General features: G+C 38.5%; 1 protein-coding gene across 8 annotated transcripts; it reads right to left on the bottom strand.

Moving 5' to 3' along the window:
- Positions 1–4680: 4680 nt before the first annotated feature.
- Positions 4681–17503, bottom strand: LOC116266965 (uncharacterized). 8 transcript variants are annotated; one of them, XM_031648504.2, is made up of 11 exons: positions 17200–17449; positions 17071–17092; positions 16869–16982; positions 16600–16739; positions 16355–16494; positions 14557–14776; positions 14353–14433; positions 14137–14257; positions 12759–13049; positions 11960–12026; positions 4681–4894 (listed from the first exon to the last, which is right to left on the bottom strand). In XM_031648504.2, the coding sequence occupies exons 6-10, from the start codon at positions 14745–14747 to the stop codon at positions 11967–11969; spliced, it is 744 nt and encodes a 247-aa protein (XP_031504364.1). In that variant the 5' UTR covers positions 14748–14776; positions 16355–16494; positions 16600–16739; positions 16869–16982; positions 17071–17092; positions 17200–17449; the 3' UTR covers positions 4681–4894; positions 11960–11966. The 8 variants fall into 8 exon arrangements, with proteins under 8 accessions (XP_031504364.1, XP_031504366.1, XP_031504365.1 ...); XM_031648506.2 differs by having other exon boundaries at positions 17071–17095; XM_031648505.2 differs by lacking the exon at positions 17071–17092 and having other exon boundaries at positions 16869–16974.
- Positions 17504–18214: the final 711 nt, after the last annotated feature.

Here is an 18214-nt window from a genome sequence, read left to right on the forward strand (position 1 = left end):
TTTCAACTGAAAGCAGTCCTCAAGGAGATTGGCACCACCATAGGGTGGGTCCTGATAGACTCCCAGTATCTATTTCGAATTCATTGGGCATCAACTCTCTATGCTAGAAAAAGCAAGAGACACTGGCGCACAAGTTGAAGGGCAGTGTCGGCAGTACCTTGAGGCACCGAAAACGGACCCTATACTATAAGAGGTTGTTTGCCAACAGTAATATATTATTGTCGCATGAATCTGTTCAAAAAAAAAAAAACTTCTAATGGCGTTTTATGAATCTGCCACATTTTTTAGAGCAGATTCATAAGATAATAACAAAATATTACCATTACCAAACAACTTCTCTAAGGGGATGAAGGGTTAGGTGGAAATCTTCCCTCACTCACCCACGACTAAAAGCAGCAGTTAACATACTAAAAGTAGCACACATAGCTGAAGTATTCCCAAGCTGTTCCAAGCGTCCAAGTTTGACTGTAATATGAGACTTTTGCAGGTGCTCTTGCAATCTGAAGCTGGTTATATACGCTGCCCTTATGTATGTAATTTCATGCATCATTTTAATGATGGCAAAAAACGTCCATGACTAATATAAAAATAAACCTTTTATAGGGACACAAAAAGAACGTGCAAAAAGAAGATTTGGAGATTTGATAAATGTAAAATTTGTTAGTCTGTATATATATATATATTGTTATGACCAATATAACCCTTTAAGCAATAAAAAAACTTTTTTTTGTTTGCCCCACTCATAGCTTTATCTCATTATCTCATAAATATTATCTCAATACTTATGTTTAGCGTTATTCCATACATCTATCCATTATCTCATTATTTCATAAATATTTTATTATCTCATACTTATGTTTAGCGTTATCTCAGACATCCATTCATTATTTCATAAATCTTTTGTTATCTAATAAACATTATCTCATACTTATGTTTAGTGTGATCTTATACATTTGTTCGTCTATTATCTCATTATCTTATAAATCTTTTTTTATCTCATAAATATTATTTCATACTTATTTATTATTTGATATATATTTGTTATCTCCACACGCATATGCAAAGTTTGGGCATGAAAGTAAATGTGCATATTGATAGTAGGACCCACATCTAGCGTATGCTCATTACATACATAGAACGGCATACAGAACTCTCTCTCCTTGTAATCGGGCACAACTTTGGGCTTGCATAGTAACATAAACACATTTATTCCATCCGTTTTCAATTCTTACTTATTGTCTTCCCATAAATTTCTATTTGTCTTCTTTCTTTTGTTTGACTATGTACACTCTCAAGCTACCTTACCATTTGGAGAGGATTCTAGTTTTCTCTGATCTATTAGATAACTGGCATATCAATAATCAGCGTCTAGGGATACAAATGCCACATGAAGCAAATTTCTTGATTTTAATACTTATGAAGACATACGTATATGCATGTTATGTACGTATGCGTGCACATGAATATCTTGCTTTATCATTCTCTCCTTATAATTTAACATGCTTTTACATACTCTCATATATGTATATATGAATATATATACGTGTATTCCATTTTAAAATCTTTCTCTCTCTTTTTAAAATGATCTTCTCTTATCTATTTGATTTAAACCTCATTTTTCACAAGGTTTCATATATATATATATATATATATATATACAAATTCTGAGAGGGAAAAACTTTTCAAAAAATTTTTACTGATAGTTTAACTATCTTGGGTTCATTTTTTCTACGAAAGAGGTCAAAGTGGGTTCTTCGAAGGTGTAGACAATTATTGATTGGGTACTAAGACTCTTAAGGAAAATCTGTAATTTTCATGGAGGCCTATTTTTACCGACAGTTCATATGAAGCTTAGCAAAATTATGTCCCTCATCACTGAGTGCCTTAAAAGCATATGGGGTCCTGTAGAGAGGTTTTTCAGCTTATAAAAGAGAGGATGATCTGTGCCCATGTGCTAGCATTGATGGATTTATCAAAGGTTTTTGAAGTTGAATGTGATGCACCGAGTGTGGGCATTGGTGCTGTTTCGGGTCAAAATTAAAAAAAAAAAAACAGCTGCATTTTATAGTGAAAATCTTACTCAAGTCAAGTGCCACTATTCCACATACCATATGGAGTTCTATGCCGTAGTACAGGCCTTGCTCTACTGGCAGCATTATTTGATTTCAAAAGAGTTTGTCTTAGACAGACCATAAAGCTTTAAAGTTTTTAATCAAAAGAAGCTTAGCACTTGACATGCTAAGTGGCATTGTTTTTTGCAAGAATAAACCTTCTCTATTAACATCAATCAGGAACTCTTTCTTCACAAAGTGGTTGATGCCCTTAGCAGGAAAAATAGTCTTCATATGTCCATATCAATCAACATCATTTGATTTGATGATTGTAAAGAGCTACATGCAAATGACCCTGATTTCCAAAAACCTTGGGAGGAATGTCTAGCCAAAGCAAATGTCGTAAACATTATTTTCTCAATTCATAATGGCTTTATTTTTCGATGTAATAGGTTGTGCATTTCAAATTTCTCCATCCGATTACAATTGATTCCAAAATTCATGGAGGTGGCATGTCAAGACATTTTGGTCCCGATGAGTCTCTTCCTTCCTTGGTAAAGTTTTATTATCGGTCTAAAATGCAGAAAGATGTGGTAAAGTATGTGAAGTTGTCTAGTTTGTCAGATGGCCAAAGCCAATGACAAAAATAGTGGATTATACACTCCTTTACCCATCCCAGACCAGCCTTAGGATCATGTTTCGATGGACTTTATTGTAGAGCTCCCTAAGATGGTGCGTGGACTTGATTCCATTATGGTAGTTGTTAACCGATTTTCCAAGATGGCAGTATTTATTCCATATATGCATACCATTGATGCATCTTTAGTATATTTGTTCTACTTTAGATATGTTGCCTGTTTCTAATGTCTCTCTTGAAGCATCACTTCTAACCGGGATACTCGGTTCAAGAGTCATTTTGGAAAGTTTTTGTGGGTGCTACTCAAGATTAAGCTACAGTTTAGTAGGGCTTACCACCCCCAGACCAACGGGCTGAAGTGGTCAACCACACTTTAGAAAATTTATTTTGTTGCTTGGTTGGGGGACATACCCGGATTTGGGATTTGGTGCTGCCAGAAGCAGAATTTTCAGATAACAGGTCGGTTAACCATTCTACTATCAAGTCTCCCTTCCCGATTGTGTATGGCAAATCTCCTATCCATGAACTTGATCTCGCTCCAGTGTTATACTCTTTTAATGTCGACCCTCAAGTCATCGATGTTGTTGCTTACATACGTGACATACATCAGCAAGTCAAATAGAAATTGTAGGATACTATGAATCGTACAATGCATATGCTAACCAGGGTAGGAGGAAGGTCAATTTTGAGGTAGGCCAGTTTGTTTGGGCTTTATTTTCGTCCAGAGCGTTTGCCTATTGAAACTTATCACAAGTTAAGGTCCGATAAATATGGCTCTTATCAAATCATTCAGCGCTTAGGAAAAAATGCATACCTTTGCGACCTTCTCGATGACTGGAACATCTCCCTAGTCCCCCACCATGATGCAATTGAATCTTCAGCTAATATGCAGACAGAAGAGACTAGCCATTTGCATGAGGATTCTTTAGCTGCATCGAGCCCACAACATGACGTATCAGCTGGTGATGTGTCTAAGGTAAGTGATTATATTGCAGCCCCACCTGGACAGGAAGAGGTTCCTTTGCATACGTACTCAAGGTGCGATCCTTCCCATCACAAGACTTAGTTGGCGGCCCTCGACATCTATCTTCGTCAGGCGCCAAAGTCTTAGATCCCGAGAGATTGAGGCAGTAGCTTGGCGGGTTGAGTCTCGGATTGCAATCCATTCTGTATCTTAGGATAGTTAGTTTTTCTTCTTATTTGGATGTTCTAGTGTTTTCTTTGAATTTGGACATTCTCATTTTAAGACCCGAGATCCAATTCAGATTTAGGGTTTAGCTCCTTCAAAAAAAAATGCTTTTTAACTTTGATTAATTGGTGTTTAAGAGAAACTTTACTTTTGTTTGCTTTGGTGTCCCTTTGATTTTCTTGTGTGTTTCTCTTAACCGGTGAGGGGCGTGTGAAATGGCACATCTTTAGTTTGGTTCTTATGAATATTATGTCTCTCCATCTTAACTGGTAAAGTGTGATAACTAAGTTAAAGAGTGCATCACTATCATTTGTTTGCCGATGTAACCAAGAACCCCAAAGGCAGGAAAGGAATGAGGAACTCGAGTATCTTATCTGGTCTCCCGCTCACCCTAACCAACCGAACAAGAAAACACAACTAAGAAAAAATTAGGCTCAAGGGAAAGTCGGCAACTAATATGAATACAGTTTTATACCCGAGGTTTCTCTCACGAATCCACCGACCCTTCATTCTTCCCCCTGCCTTTTTAACTTTTTAAAGTCTCTTTTCCTTTTGAATTTTTTCAAGTCTTTTTTCCCAGGTTTCTCTTTCTCAGAATATCATCGTCCGTTTGGAGTATGACCTTATTCACTCCCATGCTCCTTTTTCTCCTTCTTGAAGGGCGATGCTTCCCACTACCGGTCAATTTCTTCCACCAACCTGGCATCTTTTCTTAGTCTAGCCCTAGCAAAAGGCTGGGAGTTTATAATAAATATCTGAATTTTACCTGTTGGAACAAAACTGGTGAGGTGATATACGCATCAAGATTGAGAAGCACATTACTATTTTCTCTCACGGACTAAATTACAAAAACTAATTAATAACTTCGTTTTCCAAGCTTTTTTTTTTTAACAAATATGAAAGTAGTGAAAATCCTACTCTGTTGGCTAATACTCTTGACACCATAATAAGCATGATGTGAGGCTGCTTCCGCAATATCGACTTTCGTCCATTTCTGAGTTATAGCAACCAATGCACCTGCAAGTGCATGAAAGTGAAAGGATCAAAAAAATCATATAAAGATCATATGCAAAAAGATTCCATAACATAACTTGATATGGCGCTTATCTTATACAACATGCTCAACCAGACTCCCGGTATCGAAGTTATGTTTGGTTAGACATACTAAAAGATAGAGCTCTTGACATCTTTACATCAGGAACATTTATAACATGGTTCGTTTCGAGTTAGCACATTAACTATACTAAATTACTGAAACATCATTAGGGATATGGCAAATTCAAATTTTTTTCTTGCAGCTAGAACTAACAGATAATCATCTGACAAGCTGGGTAGTCATCGAAGACCTGATTCAACATGCCCTTGTCCTCAGGTAAAAAAAAGAAAGAAAAAAAAAATCAAACAAAAAACTTAAAGACTGCTAAAGTAGTTTGTTTATTCAGCCAGTCCAGCCCACTTTAAAAACCCACTGTAATTCAACGCAGTTTTCATGATCTAAGAGATCAAATCAGGCTCGCTTTACATATCAAAATGGAGATGCAATTTAAAAGCTCCTCGGGGAACAATTCCAGTCATGTGAGGATTAAAAGAAGGCTATTCTATGCATTTCTCTTCTAGCAATCTTAGTTACATCTTCAAGACCATAACAAGGATGAGGGTTGCCCTTTTAACTCTTAGCTGCTCAGTAACTTCCCAAAGCACCTCCACTTGTTTATCACATTCCATTCACCTCAACTATAATGTGCTCACGCACTTGTACCAAATCAACAATAGATGGAGCACTATATCCATGTCCATTAACCTAACAGACATGCAAATAACAAACCCATTTTTGTATTTGTACATATTTCACAGAAACAATTAAAATAAGTTATTTCCATGTAGTTAAATTCCGCTTGTGACTTTATAGCTCATTACATTAGCCAAAATAAGTGTGAGAATAAAAAATATTGAAGAAGATTTTATTGATAAGGATTTTAAGACCAGTTTGTAGAAACAAGTTTTTAAGTTTGTATTATTGTATATAGGAGATCCCATGAGAGATAGACAGTGGGTGGATGTGTAAGACTTGGGTACCTGTTGGTTTTCTTCTTAAATTCAAGCAAATTTCTGAAAAGTTTGGATTCTCTTTAAAAAAGAGACTTGTATAATCCAGTTGCTATTGGTGCTATATATGTAATAAAGATTGATAGACTTGAGTACTTGTTGGTTTTTTTTCTTAAATTCAAGCAAATTTCAGAAAAAAATGGATTGTCTCCTTTAGAAAAAGCCTCGTCTAATGCAGTTGTTATTGGAGCTTTACATGTAATAAAGATCAGATATTCCTGTGGGCTCCAATAATTTATCTGAAACTCTTACGTATGAGAGGTTTCTCAAAAAAATGACCATACAGGAATGATCTCCAATGTTATGAACATTTACTCTCGTATCATGCATGCTTTTCAGACATATAGACTGAGTCTTATATGGAACTAAAATTTAAAAATTAAAAGCCTGAAACACTAGTTTATTCTATTGCTCATTTCCAGTTTTGAGCACTTAAATCAGACTTGTACCGTTATAGCTTCACAAGCCTATGCCGATAAATAAGATATTGCTTCACAAACCTGTTAGCGTATGGAGGTTCGGGTCTATTCAGACCCGATCCACTTGTTTTCTAATCCACACGCCTAAACATACTAGGCGGTGGCACATCTGTAAATGTTATATAATTTGTGTACATTTTGTTATAACCTGATTAGGTTTATTCTTTAATATAGCTTAAGGATCACACGGCTAAAACTGCTGTGACCCTCTTTCTCCATTTGTCTTCTCTTCTACTTCTTCTTCTCATTCTAGCAGATTTCAGACGGAGAGACGTGCATAAGCAAAGATTCTTACATGGTATCAGAGCCAGGTTCCCTCGTCCTCCGGTGAGTGGTTTCAGTTTGACGTGATTATCCCTAATCTGCCCTAAGTACTCATTTCTGGCGTGGATATCCCTCATTTCTGTTTTTGCCTTGAATCTTGTGTGGTTTGCCCTAAATCCATTTGCCCTAATTTCAGTCCGTTTTTTGCCCTAATTCTGTTTTCTGCCTCAATTCTGTTTTCTGCCCTAATTCTGTTTTCTGCCCTAATTCCGGTCCGTTTTTGCCCTAATTCTGTTTTCTGTCTCACGTTGTCTGCCCTAATCATCTTTATTCAGTCATGGATCAGCCGACGCCCTCTCTTCTATCCTCCAGTTTTCTCTCCCAACTTATTTCCCAAAAATTGAATCATAGTAACTATTTGACTTGGAAACGTCAAATTGTTCCATTTATTAAAAGTCATAGACTCTATGGGCATATCGATGGCACTACTCCAGCACCTCCAAAATATATTTACCGTGAAGTGAAGAAGACCGTAGTGGGAGATCAAGCTATTGGGGCTTCGGCTGGAAGTGAAACTAGCATTGAATATGATACTCTTACGGCAAGTAATCCTGAATATGATGTTTGGCTGGCCCACGACCAGTCACTTGTCGCATATATTACTTCTACCTTGTCAGAGGAGGTATTAGGAGGCATTGATGATGATTTGACAGCCTTTGAATTGTGGTCTACCCTTGCCACAACGTATTCTCAAGTATCGGAAGCACGGTTTCTGCAATTAAGAAGACAATTTCAGGATATCAAGCGTGGGACGCGTACAGTTTTGGAATATCTGAATGAAATCAAAAATGTAAGTGATCAACTTGCTGCCATTGGACATCCTGTCAGCGATAAAGACAAAGTGCAACAAGCCTTGAGTGGCCTGGGAACAGAGTTTGATATTTTTTGCACAGCCTTGGAGGTTTTACCTATCCTCCCATCTTTTGAAGATCTGAAAGCCAAGTTATTTCAACACGAAGCTAGTCGTGTCCAGCGACAGAATTTGACTTCTCCCAACAGCCACAATATATTGATTACAGGAACACATGCATTGCAAGGGAATCGTACTCGACCTTGGACTCCTCAGGCAGGAATGGGAAGAGGGATTCTCCCGACACCACCAGGCATGAATACTACTGCTGCCACATCTAGAAGGGTTCCAACTTGCTTTTATTGTAATAAGAGGGGACATGTGAAATCAGAATGTTGGCACAATCCTCAGAATAAGAATAATCAAGTCAGGCGTGAAAACAAGGCAGCAGCAGGGTCCGTTTCATCCTCATCTAGCTCAAATCCAACATCAAATGTTTCATCGGAGGTGCAACAACTTCTTATGACAGCCTTATCTAAGCTCCACTTGAAGCAAAATGAGCAAGGAGAGTGGTATGTGGACTCTGGAGCAGCAGCCCATGTTACTGGTGACACAGGTACTTTATCTAGTGTTTTCCCTTATTTAGATCAAGGCTCAGTTGTCACGGGAGATGGTTCCCATCACACAATATCGCACATTGGAAATGCACAAATATCTATGGGTTCCTCTTCCATTCCATTAAAGGATGTCCTTGTTGTTCCAAGTGTCAAGAAAAATATTATCTCAGTGTCCAAACTGATTGATGATACTCACTCCTTTGTTGAATTTACACCGTCTTCTGTTTATGTCAAGGATGCTCGAACCAAGAGGACGTTCGCTGAGGGCACTCGCAAAGGCGACATGTATGTTCTTGAAGAAGCTCCAAAGTTGTCAAAATCTCACTCTTCAGATCCATCCTTTTCAATTCATAGTGAAATCAATGTCGCAGAATATAATAAGCCATCCATTTGGCATGGTCGGTTAGCTCATTGTAGTCAGTCTTTTGTTCGAAGTCTTGTTGCAGACGGGCTCTTAGATAAGTCCAGTCTGAGTTCAGTCAGTGAGTCCAGCATGTGCTCGAGTTGTCATCTCTGTAAGAGCCATGCCCTTCCTTTTCAATTAATAAATAAAAGAGCTTCAAAGGTTTTTGACACTATACATTGCGATGTTTGGGGGCCTGCTCCAATTCCTTCTTCTTCTGGGAGTAGATATTATGTTATTTTTATTGATTCATATTCCCGATATACTTGGATTCACTTCATCAAACACAAATCAGAAGTCTTCCGCCTGTTTACTCAATTTCATGCTTTGGTTCGGAACAAATATTCCAGCAATATTGTGCATTTTCAATGTGATGGTGGTGGTGAATTTATTTCTAATGAATTTACTGAGTATCTACTAGATAATGGGATCACTAGACAAACTTCATGTCCGCATACACCTCAGCAAAACGGAATTGCTGAAAGGAAACATAGGCATATTGTTGAAAGCGCCCTTAGCATGATGCATGACACAGACTTACCTATGACATTGTGGACCGAGGCTTTTCATACAGCTGTTCATGTTATAAATCGACTGCCATTGGCTTTGCTTGATGGAAAATCTCCATTTTTTCTATTACATCAAGAACAGCCGTGTTATGAAGATTTACGTGTTTTTGGATGTGTGTGCTATGTACATGTTGATGTTTCCTTACGAAACAAATTTCAAGATCGTGCTGTTTTGTGCAGATTTATAGGGTATGCAGAAAATTACAAGGGTTATAGGTGTTACAACCCTAAAACTGGGCGTGTACATATTTCACGGCATGTTGTTTTTGATGAAAGCAGGTTACAGGACTCCAAGGCAACTTCTTTAACACTCAAGGACAAAAATGAGGTTTATGATACTTGGTTACATGCTGAAATCTTAAGACAAGGGGCGGAAAAGTTGAATGAACACAAGGAGCAAGCTGTTAATGAACCTGAAACACCTGTCAGTAGCTCCTTGGACAGCGTGCCTCCATTTCCTCAACCCAATGATCCACCTCCATATAATCGATTTTCAGGCCTGGTGTATTCTAGGCGATCAGTTCCTACGGCAGAACCTACCGCAGTTCCACGCCAGTCACAACGCGTGAGACATCCTATTGATAGATGGGTGAGCTATAATACTTTTTCTTTGGATTTTCAGTTGTTTATGACAGAAGTCAACAAAAAGGTGGAACCAAAATCTTATCACCATGCGAGTAAGGAAAAATGTTGGGTTGAAGCTATGAATGAGGAAATGGCAGCCTTACATGAATGTCAAACTTGGCAGATTGTTCCTCGTCCAAATACTAAGAATGTTGTAGGTTCTAAGTGGGTTTACAAGCTGAAATATAAGCCAGATGGTAGCATTGATCGACATAAGGCGCGTCTTGTGGCACGCGGGTTCACTCAACAATATGGGGAAGATTATGATGAAACATTCAGTCCAGTTATCAAGATGGGAACAATACGCGTGATTATTTCTCTTGCAGTCTCATATGGGTGGCCTCTTTATCAGTTAGATGTTAAAAATGCATTTCTTCATGGGATTCTTAAGGAGGAGGTCTATATGGAGCAACCCCCTGGCTATACTACTCATGATCCTCAACAATGGGTTTGTAAATTACAAAAATCTCTATATGGGTTGAAGCAAGCTTCTAGATCATGGTTCGATCGTTTTTCTCATCATATACAACAAGTTGGTTTTCTCCGAAGCTCTCTCGATCACTCTTTGTTTATCTATCATTCCGGAGAAGCTACCACTTGGTTGCTTATATATGTTGATGATATTGTTATCACTGGGAACTCGACATCACATATATCCTATGTTAAAAATATGTTGAAGCAAGAATTCAAGATGAAGGATCTTGGCGAATTACGGTATTTTTTGGGTGTTGAGCTTGACAGGACAAATGATAGATTGACTCTTACGCAGCACAAGTATACCCTAGATGTTTTGGACAAGGCAGGCATGACTAATTGCAAACCCATAACTACTCCTAGTGTTCTAAACACTAAGTTGACTTCATCTGATGGAACTGCAGCATATTCCGATCCTACATTCTATCGCAGCATTGTTGGTATGTTACAATACCTCACTTTTACTCGCCCAGATATAGTATATGCTGTAAATCAGATTTCTCAGTTCATGCATGCCCCCACAGAAGGACATATGGATGCCGCTAAGCGGATATTACGGTATCTCAAAGCTTCTCTTGGAGATGGACTAGTCTACACAAAATGCCCCAATCTTTCTCTTGGACATAGCATATATACATATACTGATGCAGACTGGGCAGGCGATCCCGATGATCGACGATCAGTTTCAGGCTTCTGTCTTTTTCTTGATTCTAATCTTATCTGTTGGAGCAGTAAAAAGCAGCGTGCTGTTGCACGATCCAGCACTGAGGCAGAGTATAGAGCAATGGCTGTAGGGACCGCTGAAGCATCATGGTTACGACATTTGCTTGGAGAGCTTAATCTTCCTATTGCCCAATCATCATTACTATGTGACAATCAAAGTGCAATAAAAATTGCCTTCAATCCCATTTTGCATAATCGTACCAAACACATAGAGATTGATCAACACTTCATCCGTCAGAAGGTTGAAGAAGCCGAGATCGTGCCTACTTATATATCCACCAGTGAACAGATAGCTGATATCTTTACTAAAGGACTCACGGGGCAGCATTTTTGGGATTTGAAGAACAAGTTATGCATGGTCAAATCTCATGCACAACTTGAGGGGGGCTGTTAGCGTATGGAGGTTCGGGTCTATTCAGACCCGATCCACTTGTTTTCTAATCCACACGCCTAAACATACTAGGCGGTGGCACATCTGTAAATGTTATATAATTTGTGTACATTTTGTTATAACCTGATTAGGTTTATTCTTTAATATAGCTTAAGGATCACACGGCTAAAACTGCTGTGACCCTCTTTCTCCATTTGTCTTCTCTTCTACTTCTTCTTCTCATTCTAGCAGATTTCAGACGGAGAGACGTGCATAAGCAAAGATTCTTACAAAACCTACACAGACAAATGTGAATTTTAGTATTGCTTATTTCCAGTTTTGAGCACTTTGATCAGACTTGTACAGTTAAGCTTCACAAATGTACACTAACAAATATGAATTTTGAGTCTCACTAAAAGTTTTCAAATCCATTCGCAGCAGATTTTATCTAGCCAAAACTTTTGTAGTATTATAAGAACTTAAATGGAATGGTTTCAAAGCCTAAAAGCTGCATAAAAAAGCTGATAAAAAGTAAGTTGGAGCAATAAGAGACACAAACAAATGATCTACTTGACAAGACACATTACACATGAATTCACTCACCAGTTGATCAAGCAGCAGCAGGATCTTTAGAATTCTTCTTCTTTTTGCATGATAATGGATTTGGCCCCTACCAGAATTAAGTATAGATTATAAACATAAAATTCTAAAGGAACATTGCATAGAAAAATGGAATGCGAGTTAAGATATTATCACCCTAGCTAACATTTTTCAGTATAGAAACAGAAGTAACCAATTCAGTATAACTGATAAAACAAACTTTGAGACTCTAAATCAACCTGAGACATAATAGGAACCAACACAATGTAGCTCATGCACATGGGTTGCCAAATTACCAGAATAAGAATAAAATAAGTGCTTTGATTGAAAGAAACACAATTAGCTAATTCCATGTGAGAAAGTACCAATACCAAGTCAGACTTGGAAGTTAAAAAATAAGCACCTGTGTCGATGGCTAAAGATAATTGTTAATGAAATAAACCACCTAGCAATGAAGAGTTTCTTTATATTAGAAAAATTATCTACAAAGGACATCCTAGTCTATGGAATGCTCATTTGCAACATTCTCTTGGACTGCTTTCCCCGTAAGTGCTTGAAAAAGCAACTTCATGAATGAGCAAACCCTGTCCTTTGAGTTTTTCATGGAACCTATTAAAAACTATAGCCCTTAACCGGAGAACAAACAGAAGAATGTTTCAGGTTTGCTAAATAATAAAATAAAAGGCCTTCTTACTTTGAATATCCACATACTAAAAGCTTGGCATAGAAAGGAAATTGCTGCTATGACGATATGTATCAGAAACAGTGCTAGGAAAGAAGAATATGCAACTGAACTGCTAACCTTTGCCCTTTTCCTTTTGAACTTAGATTTATCTTTTTTATTAAATGCCCAACTTGTACGCGTGCTGCGCACATCCCTTCCTTTTGCAGCATCTCCTAAATTTTCAGTACCATCTCCTAAATCTTGGTCAGAAGGACTCCTCTTTTCCCTTTTCTTTATCGTCTCTAGTTCCAATTCCTTCATGTGTAGGCGCTCCTCTTCAGCCATTCTCACAAATTGCAGGTGACAAGCTGATGGTTGATCAAGGAATAAAGAATTTCTAATTGCATATATTGCAGGAACACCTGGTATCTGCATGGCAATAAGAAATCAGTTTATTTCTGCAGCAAGCAACTCACTGTGAGTGAAGACTAATTACAGCATAAACTTCCAAAGAAGATATGAAACAAAGATAATATTGGCATTGGACCACAGTCGCAATTTAATGACAGTAATATTTATCTCATTGAAGCGTGGTACAAGGTAAAATAGAAATCAGTGATCTTCATTTCAATATGCATAAAGAGAATTGAAAGAAGGATATTCTCATATCAAATAGCAAAGCAGGAAACTGAGTGCCCTGCAACACTCAATGTGACCATTGGACAAGTTTAGTAAAGGAATCCCTTTAGAGCACACCCTCCCCTGCCAACTACTTGATTTGATATTCAAATTTTAAGCAAAATTGTTGCACTTCAGAAAGCATGGATTATGTATAGGCCTATAGCATACCAACAATTGCTGCAGATCTTGTAGACTTTACCACTCTTTCCACAAACTTTTCCATATCTGCAGAGTTCAAACAAGAACTTTGCTACACAACTTCAGATGCATGTATTATTCTGCTCTTTCTAGTAAATCTATAGCACCTTTTGCGCACAACTTCATGCTTGAAATGCCTTCTTAAGATTGGACCCAAATAAAAAATAGTGAACATCTAGAAAAAAGAAAGTGCCTACCATCTGCTTATTCTTTATTTTGCATTTGCGGTCATCATTTTCAGGTTATTTGTCCCAGGTGACAGCATGAGATGGTTTCTGTCATCCTAAACTGCCAAAATAGTTAAAGTGGTGGTTTCTCTGGTTTCAGAATATAAAACGCTAAGATATTCTCCTTTTCAGTAGATGCATTTTTAAAACCCACTACTAGTACGATCACTGTAGGAAGAACAACACATATTATGGCATACACATTATGAAAAGACACAAAATCTACATTTTATCTGCTAAATGAATTAGGGTAGGAATGCATCACATGATCTGTATCCATTAAGTTCCTTTGCCCAAGTAGACTACAACCAACATGACCATCTTGAGATAAATGCCAACAAAAACGAATGTATGAGCACTAGTTCTGGAACCTATAAAGAAGGAAAGGAAGGGAGAAAGAGAGACAGAACCTCCCGAAATGTCTTTCGGAGATCTGCATCTTGGCTTGCAACAAAGAAGTGATCTGAATTATTGTCCTTTACAATTGCTTCAATGCAGTTGGAAGCAGATACTCTATTAGGATGCTCACATCTGCATTCATAACAAGTATTATCAATTACTTCAGTAAGGGGAAAGGGGAAGAAAGAGAAGGAAGGTAAAGGACAACAATAAGAAGATTGACAGACTTGGTTATTGTGAGGCCAAGGGCGCTCTTCAGTGATTCAGAAAAGGATTCCCCAAGCCGCTTAAGCTCTGAAATAATACACCTGAATAAGAATAACAGTTACAGGTTTTAAGATGATGCACTAGTAGCGAAGAGTTCAGTAATAAATTGGTAAACCCAAACAAGATGAAGAAAATAGAAAAACAGGGAAAATGACAGCAGCTACCTTGTGGTAAAGAGCATAGCCCGAGCAGAGAGAAGCGATGAGAGTACTTCCTGGGGAGAACCGAGCTTGTTAAGCACAAGGTGATGAAGGAAGGTGCCATCGCATAGCACCTTGAATGGCTCCCTAAAGCCATAGCAAGTTGAGTAGAATCGCACCACCTTCCGGTTTCGCTTGTGCTTCTTCAATCGCATCTTGCCTCTTTTACCACTTCTTTTCCTGCCTGCACAAATACGAACTCAAATCAGGAACTACGAAACAGTAACTACGTCAAACTAATGGTGTACAACAAGCAAACTCATTTGCTAGAATCGTCAAAAGAAGTACCACTGTAACTCCTGCATTTTAACATAAATAAACTGACAAATTAATTTTACAAATTAACAGTATTTAATTATTGCTGGTGAGCAGTTTCCCCATAAACAGTCCTTGATTGATTAGGAGAGTTTCAAAATCTAATGAGAACGAAACTGCCCTAAACATTTTGTTTTAAAAGGAATTGATCACCTCTACTCACTCATTCTTCTTGTCCTCTTCTCTCATTATTGTTGGTTGTCCATATTGGGGTTTTGGTTAGAACAAAAAGGTATGTGGTCTTCCTCCCTTTTTTCAGTGTTGATTGTATTTTATGTACATGGTGATATGGGTGCATGCATGACAACAATATTCTCATGTTCCCATCAACATGATGATGATGACATATTATATTTTCACAAGAATGAAAGAGATAAACAATGTCCTCATGCAATTTGATTTTCTTTTAATTCGATTAAGCATAAGCACGTTATGCTATGAACATGAATGCATGCTCAATTTATGTTTTTATAGATTCTCTTGTATCGGCAACGAATAGAGCTATTAAAAAAAAGGCTTACAAAGGGGAAAATCCCCTGATAGATTCTCCCTCTCGGCAAGTAAATGACCCAATCGTGCTCCTCGGGTTAGTCAGACTGGTTGGGCATCAGAGCGAAGGGTGATGGTCTATGCAGTTGCTGAAATCTCAAAAACCTTAAGAAAAAGGAAAAGTGAAAACAAGAGAAAAGAAATAGCCAAACCAACATATCAACTACCAATTTCTAACCCAAGCAACCACCCTTTGTCCAGCTTGTTATTCTTCAAGAGATTGAAATAAGTCATTTGGCTTCACAAGCTTCTATAAACATCAATAATTGATAATATCGGATAATGGAAGTCGTGAATTCAATAAGCAAGTCAGTATTATTTTCTAAAATTAAAAGAATATGGTCGTGATTCCTTTGACATCGTGAGGAACTCAAGTAAGTGAAACGTTGAAGGTTTTGAAGTGTTTGAGTTGAGGTTCCACATTACCATTCATTAAATGCTTTATGCTTACTAGAATATGAGACACAATTCTAAAGAAAGAGCACAAATATATTTATTTACACCCCACATAACCAGCCTTGTCCATCTAAGAAACAAAGAGGAAATATCTTTTTACTCTCAGCTTCAATATATGAATGCTTCAAATGAATAAACTGTAAGCAAAGGAAAACAATTTTTACAACACCTTCTACTGATAGAACAGCTTTTAATCAGTACATCAGTACAGAAAAGCAGAAAAAAGAAAAAGGATACAATGTATATCTTTTCTGGAGTTTAGATAGTTTCCAGAGAATATATCATTCGCACTAATGATTAAACAGCTAAAACTCACATCAAAATGACAAATGAACAAAGATAGCAACGTCAATCACCAAATAGGACACGAGTAATATGGAAAGGACAAATAAACCAATCACCTATAGGGACTGAAAGAAATTACACCAAAGAGAAGAATCACCTCTTGAGATTGAACAAAAATTACACCACAGATAAGCGTCAGAGCCTCGAGAGGATGATAGCCAGCTCCTCGTCGGGCACCCTCACTTCCGTGTAAGCCTGCACCACCTCCGCGAGCCGTGCAGCCAACTGATGCTTACACTGGACCAACAAAGAAAAAGTAGGCCGATGAGGATGAAGGAAAATAAATTTAACAGGTGACAAATACAACCATTAGAAAAAAAAGGACGAAGAAAGTGAAGGTACAGGGGAGACTGGGCAGGGACTAGCAGCCGTACACAGAGTTGCTCGGCCTTGTTGACAACGTCGTAGAAGAAAGAGTAGCAGGTGCAGTGGTGGGCGGGGAAGCAGATGTACTCTTCCTTCCTTCTTGATTCTCCCACCACCTGATCCAACGTAATCCGGTAATGCTCAACACGACACGCAAATAAACAGAAAACATGACGAAAAAGAAAACCCAGCAAGAACAAGGAGGGAAAAAGGAAGCCCATGAAGGAGGGGGGGAGGAGAGTGACCAGAAAGAGCGCTCGGCCACTGGGTTCGCCAGCAATGCGCTTGACACCGCCTAAGTCGACGATTCTGAGGGCCCGCTCCAAATTTTTCCCGTATAGAAAATGTAATCTGAAACTCTTGAGGGAAAGAGAGAAAGGTATGAGCTCAGTGGCCGAAGATAACGCCACTGCTATGAGAAAGGGACAGAAAGAAATGCATCCTCACATCGACAGTTGATCGTCCGACACTTCTTCCGGCAATTCGGCACACCCAACAAAACGAAGAGAGAATAAGGAGTCACGGAGGGAGAGAGAGAGAGAGAGAAACACAGAGAGAGAAAGAGAGAGAGAAAACCTGAACCACCACGGCTGATGGAATCGAAGACTGAATCAGCAACGGCGTTGCAGACCGCCATCCACAAACACAAACCAGGAGGCAGGCGCCTGCGCGGCAAAGAAAAAAAGAGAAGGTCGGAAGGATTCAGGAGGGTCAAGACTCGAGTCAACTGATTCTTTGATCTGCGACCAGCCACCGGCTCGTCGGCATCTCTCGCTGGGTTCAATCATTGCAGATTCAAATTCTCACAAATACACGCTAAGTTTTATTTGGAAGCCTAAACTGCCTCCTTTTTTCCAATCCTTTTTTCCATCATTCGCACAGGGCTATGTTGGGCAGGGTTCTGTTGGGGCTAAGTATACCATTTGAAGCCATGCCCCCATCTCTTAACCCCAAGTAAATAGGTGTAACAATTTCACCCACTTTCATATTGGGTCTAAGGGCTCAGTTTGTTGGATTCAAATCCATTTAGGGCTGCAGTCGAGCCCAATGTCAGTCAACTCGAACTCGGCTAGATTGAGCTTGAGCCAAGCTTCAAAAGTTAAAGTTAACCTGAACTCTACTAGGTTGACAATGAAGGAACTGGAGCTCGACTTGAGTCACGCTCGTTTAACTTGTTTAGGTTCAACAAAAACGTGATTTCCTACATAAAAAGATGGCGGAGATGGCTGAGTAGGCATTATTATGAGAGCCGAGCTTTAGAGACTTTTGCATATAAACAAAAGAATAACAATGACAAAAATCTTTTAAAAGAAAAAATCTTTTGAAGTGATGGGTGTGGATGAAGGGAGCGTCGGTGAGGAGAGAGAAAAATAGAGGAAAAAATGAAGACGGGTGAAAAAAAGTAGTGATGACGTTGAAAAAGAATGGAAAAGTAATGATGCGGTTGCGGAAAAGTGAGGTGACGGGAGAAAGTGGAAAAGTAATCAAAAATCTATAAACCTTAACGCAGAAGACAATAATCGAGTCGATTTCGAGTTTAGTTGAGCTCAGTAAGTCAACTTACTCGACTCGCTAATAAACTTGAGATTAT

The sequence above is a fragment of the Nymphaea colorata genome, chromosome 13 (assembly GCF_008831285.2).
Source record: "Nymphaea colorata isolate Beijing-Zhang1983 chromosome 13, ASM883128v2, whole genome shotgun sequence".
Lineage (NCBI taxonomy): Eukaryota > Viridiplantae > Streptophyta > Magnoliopsida > Nymphaeales > Nymphaeaceae > Nymphaea > Nymphaea colorata.

Coding starts and splice junctions, on each gene's coding strand:
- LOC116266965 (XM_031648505.2), bottom strand. CDS start 14,747: ATGCGATTGAAGAAGCACAAGCGAAACCGGAAGGTGGTGCGATTCTAC. Junction 14,258..14,352: donor CTTGGCCTCACAATAACCAA/GTCTGTCAATCT, acceptor TTATGAATGCAG/ATGTGAGCATCCTAATAGAG. Junction 13,050..14,136: donor TCCGAAAGACATTTCGGGAG/GTTCTGTCTCTC, acceptor ATTGCCATGCAG/ATACCAGGTGTTCCTGCAAT.